At 44.6% G+C, this 4,729-nt stretch overlaps 2 protein-coding genes across 2 annotated transcripts; one reads left to right on the top strand and one right to left on the bottom strand.

The window, feature by feature from the left end:
• Nucleotides 1–343: 343 nt before the first annotated feature.
• Nucleotides 344–3,255, top strand: SARC_13045 (hypothetical protein). The gene is made up of 4 exons (XM_014292835.1): nt 344–494; nt 599–1,143; nt 1,493–1,571; nt 1,763–3,255. Exons 1-4 carry the CDS (start codon nt 351–353, stop codon nt 1,898–1,900), a joined length of 906 nt encoding a protein of 301 aa, XP_014148310.1. The 5' UTR covers nt 344–350; the 3' UTR covers nt 1,901–3,255.
• SARC_13043 (hypothetical protein) lies at nt 1,938–4,525 on the bottom strand. The gene is made up of 3 exons (XM_014292834.1): nt 3,791–4,525; nt 3,387–3,541; nt 1,938–3,101 (listed from the first exon to the last, which is right to left on the bottom strand). The coding sequence occupies exons 1-3, from the start codon at nt 4,463–4,465 to the stop codon at nt 2,960–2,962; spliced, it is 972 nt and encodes a 323-aa protein (XP_014148309.1). The 5' UTR covers nt 4,466–4,525; the 3' UTR covers nt 1,938–2,959.
• Between the last annotated feature and the right edge of the window lie 204 nt (nt 4,526–4,729).

The following is a 4,729-nucleotide window of genomic DNA, read 5'->3' as shown; positions in this document are numbered from 1 at the left end:
CTCGTGTGTGTACACGTGTGTGTGTGTATATATATATATATCTATATAAGTGTGTGTGTGTGTGTGTGTATATATATAGTGTATATATATTATATAGTATCTATGCATGTACATGAAGCATATTTATTGTACGTCTATTATGTCGTGTATGTATGCGTATAGTTGTTGTTGTTTTTTGGCGTTTGTGTACATGTCCTTGTCCATTTATGTACACACTATTTTGTACCGGTCTCATATGGCTTGTGGATAATGGTCGATCCATGTGGCATTAGTATTGTAGTATTGTGCAGGCCTTAAAAGTCCTGAACCACTAGTTTAGTTAATTGTTTTTTTTTCTCTCATTTGCAGATATGTCACAATCAGTATCCGAAGCAGGACCCTCAACAGCACAAGAGAGCACCATAGAGGGGGTAGCTGCCCAGGATGAGGGGGACAAGCAGTCGCAATTACGGTTTTCTAAGGAGGAAAGAAAAGCATACAAGTTGCAGCACAAGGTAGGCGATGTGACGTATTACTAGAGCTCGACAACTATAGGTGTACTATACGTTCAGGCAACTCATACTGTGGCTCACGTCTGCTGTTCACAATCATTTTGCAGCAAATGAAGGAGAGAAAGAAAGCTCAACGTCGACAACTTGAAGATGCAGAAGCGCTCCAGCGTGCACAAGTGAGCGATCTTCTCGCCAACGGCAGTCTCTCGACGGTACCCTACTACTACAAAGATGACGTTAAAACAGATGAGCTACTCAGCACTCTCGCACTGCACCGCAACTGGACTGAGGTGCAACAGAAAGCCGATGTACGGTCTCTGTATCACAACCGGCTTTATACTGTCGGTGATCTGCGCTCACTCAGCACTGCGTCGTGGGATACGGTAGAGCTCCTGCCACTCGTTAAAGATCTACTGAGAAGGGCCATAGAACTGCGATGTCTCACACCGTTGCCCGTATTTGAACGCCTTGAGCTAGATGATAGTTCTGCATCCTCGCCAGGTGTGTCCGATATGTCGATACTCACAGCACAGTCACAGAGTGCTTCGGTGGGTGGCCGCTCCCATTCGTCAGCGCTGATTGGCTGGGATAAATACAAACGCTTGGCGCAAGCGCAGAGATTCGGGAAAGACGCAATGTCGCAGTCGAGTAGGTGTGTCAGTGCATTTGGACTTTGATTTTTGCACAGGAAGTGTTAGGTATCATAGTTTTTGGTGTATACATAATTTGTTTTGACTTTTTCTGTATGTCTAGTAGATATCCCAAGTATGCAGGGTTATATATATGTATTCCTTCTCTCTATGCACCTACTTGCACCCATTGCAAGCAAGATGTCCAGCATATTTCCTTACTTCAGTATTTTCACTTTTTTCCTCATCATCGGTACTATTGAGGCCGTTTACGTTCGATAAAATCATATCTAATATCTCGTTGGCTAGCAATCACGTATTAGTTGCTGTGGGTGAACTCATCCTTACTTCTGGTCTGTTTCATCACTTCAGAAGGATGACCGTACAAGACGGTGGGAAAACATATGAGGTCGATCGATATTGTCCACACAAAAATGTCGATATGAAGGGAGTAAGTCAGAGATGAGATTTCGTGACCTGTCAGTTCTGGGTTTTAGTAGTGGAAACTCTTTTGAGCTTTATTGTTTGGCCCGTGGTACTGAATTCGTATAGTGCAGGCTATCAATCGTACCGGCTAATTTCTCTCGACATAACAGCTCTAATAATCCGTACATCAATTGTATTTGCGGTACTTTTCCACAGATGCCGGTTAGGAATGGAGTGCTCACCTGCACAAAGCACGACTGGAGATTCGATCTCAGAAACGGTGGTATGTGTGCAAGGAAGGGAAAAAGCGTCAATGCTGTATGTCTGGCCGCGGATCCCAAGTTAGCCTGGTAGTGATTGTCTACCACCCGATAGTACAGAGCTTCTGTCCATTCTTAATGGGTAGTGTCTGGAGTGGGAACTTTCGCTTTTCCTTCCGAGACAAGCACGTACTGGAAACGGATGAAGTTGTAGTGCAGAGATGTGGAGTTCAGACCGAGTTTATTGGAGCGGATCGACTACTTTTATTTGTTCAGATGGCAAACCGCGGAGGTGTTGTCTACTTGAAGTGGTACAGTGGTAGGGTTAGTTTTGTAAGGTACGTCATACATGTAGTGCAGCATCTGCTTGGTAGGATAGTCCTAACTAATCGTCAGCAGTAAAGGTCTTACGCTGAATTAAAAGGCTAGACAGAATGCATCCCATGCCGGTGTCAATCACTCGTGGCAGATTGGATTGGGGCGAGGTATCGCAGGGTTATCTCATGAAATCAGGTCGAAAGCCCTGGGCTTAGACCAGGACTCTCTTAGAGTGTACGAAACGGAGGGCTTTTCTCGTCCAGGCTTGCTCGCAAGAGCTCAATTCTCGCAGCACGGGCAAAGAGCGCTGATACTATCCGAACCGGTTACACTCGCAGCTCACTTACACATCGCAGTAAGCCTTAATCCCACACCTGTGGTACTGGATGCGTTGTCAAGAGTTACGGGAAGTGCGACAATTCCAACGGCGCGCATATGCACTCACGCAACAGACAGCTATTTCTAGCCAGCATGTGCTCTTTATAGTCACTGGCCTGTGCTAAAAATAGCCACAACTTGCGCGACGATATAAGCCATTGCCAGACAACCATCAGCAGCCACAATACAACCACGTACGCGGTGTGCATTACCTTAAATTAGAAGGCTCAGTACTGAGTCCGAACTTGGGATTTGACTTCAGAAGGCTATCGTTTGCCTGAGTGTTGGCTTGAATGTGGGAGCCTCGGAATGCCCTATGGGGAGGGCGATTGTTCAACATATGTACTATCCTTGCCAAGCACGAACGTAATACACATTGGAATCAAAGCGCTCTTGTTATGTACAAGGCCATCAGAGCAAATAACAGTTGTGAATTAAATTGTACACCACAACTCACTCAATCCGCCATGGGTAGTGTTTCACTTTTCTCCGTCTCCGAATCTTTCGCTTGGGCTTTGAGTATACTCAGCTCTTCCTCCAAACGCACAATGGTATCCTTGTGTTTGCTTTCGACCGATCTCAGGCGGTGTAAGGATTGTCTGTGGTTGGTGAGGGGTTATAAATATCAAGTAAAGCTCCAAAAATATAAATCTAGCGAAGGATTTAAGGATTTAGAAAATAAAAGTGATCAACGACATCAGAGTAAAACTATAACACCGCGGGCGACTGTTTAGCACAACCATCACATTTTATAAAATAGAACCACTAGAAAGGTGCATAGGTAGTTTTCAACTCGATCATCGACACAATATATATGAAAAACTATGGACAGTAGGTAATGAGCACTGAAATACGATCCCCCAGTTCAAACTCCCACGCCATACCTGAGATCCTCTGCCTCGGCTTCTGCATTCTTCAATCTGTTCACTATATAGTCCTTGTCCTTATACGTGAGGTCTCCGTACAACGCGTCCTCAAATCCATACGGCATACCTCCGGTTATAGACTCGCTGCTTGTCCGCTGGCGTGGCTGTAGGAACTATATATACAAAGGGTACAAGGTGCTGAGATACCACGCTTGTAGTTGCACCGGTCGTGTGAAGCTGTAACTTATAACCATTATATACAAAAACTACTGATAGCAAGCACAATAAACCAACAGCGAACAAATAAATTTAAAAATATGAGACAACAAACAAATATATAAAATGTTTGTTTGTATATGCCACGATGCACATAGATCAATATCTATAAGTCAGTGGGCTCACTCATTAAGTTTATGACATACGTCGTCGGCGTCGGAGGTCGCAGTCGCTGTGGAAGGGTCTGATATCGTCTCCATATGTACATCCATCAAGAATTGCGATGTATTCCTCGGAGCCATTGGACACACAATCGGTTCTTCGTTCAAACCAGGCTGCGACTTTCGTTTCTTCTTGTATTGATTCCCCTCATTCCTACCAACGCCACTGCCCCGTTTGGCGCCTGGGCCCTGATTCGGACCTGTATTGATGCGAGTATTCGGCTTGATGTCCCGGCGAGAACCTTTACGTGTGTCATACCTCGTGTTTGCATTCGTATTTAAGTTTGTATTTGTGATACTTGTATTCGTGTTTCCATGTGAACTGACCGGATTAGTACTCGTATGTGTCTCAGTCGCACCGCTACCCGTTACGCTCGTGCCCGTTACGCTCGTGCTCTGTTGGCCTAAGTGTTGATTTGTAGTATCCTCATCCATCCTATCAACTTGCACAGCAACCGTTTGGCTCTCAACAGCGCCCATCGTGCTTTTCCCATTCTCTGTATCTACTTCACACACGGATACCTTCTTCTTCCTACCCCGCTTCCCTCTTCGCTGTTTTCTATACGGCACAACTCCGTCCAGATCAGCAGCGCTTAAGGGCTCTCTGTGACGATTGTTTGTAGGTTGTGCCTTAGGATAGAGAGGCGCCGGGACTGACATCAGCGAGCGTGAACTGTCATTCACTTCGGCACTACCTTGTACAGCAGATGTACCAGCTGCGAGAAAAAAAGTTTATCGACTTGTGGTTCAGCACGAGTAGAGGACAAATTAAATTTTACCCAATGGACTACTGAAAAAACAATTCAGTATCTCCAATTGTACAAAAGTACATACTCACATACATACATCCATACATGCAAACGTATACACATACCTATATATATATATATATATAATATATATACTANATATATAATATATATA

The sequence above is a fragment of the Sphaeroforma arctica genome (assembly GCF_001186125.1).
Source record: "Sphaeroforma arctica JP610 unplaced genomic scaffold supercont1.2840, whole genome shotgun sequence".
Taxonomy (NCBI): domain Eukaryota; class Ichthyosporea; order Ichthyophonida; genus Sphaeroforma; species Sphaeroforma arctica.
The sequence above is the reverse complement of the archived record's forward strand: the minus strand, read 5'-3'. Positions and strand labels throughout refer to the sequence as shown.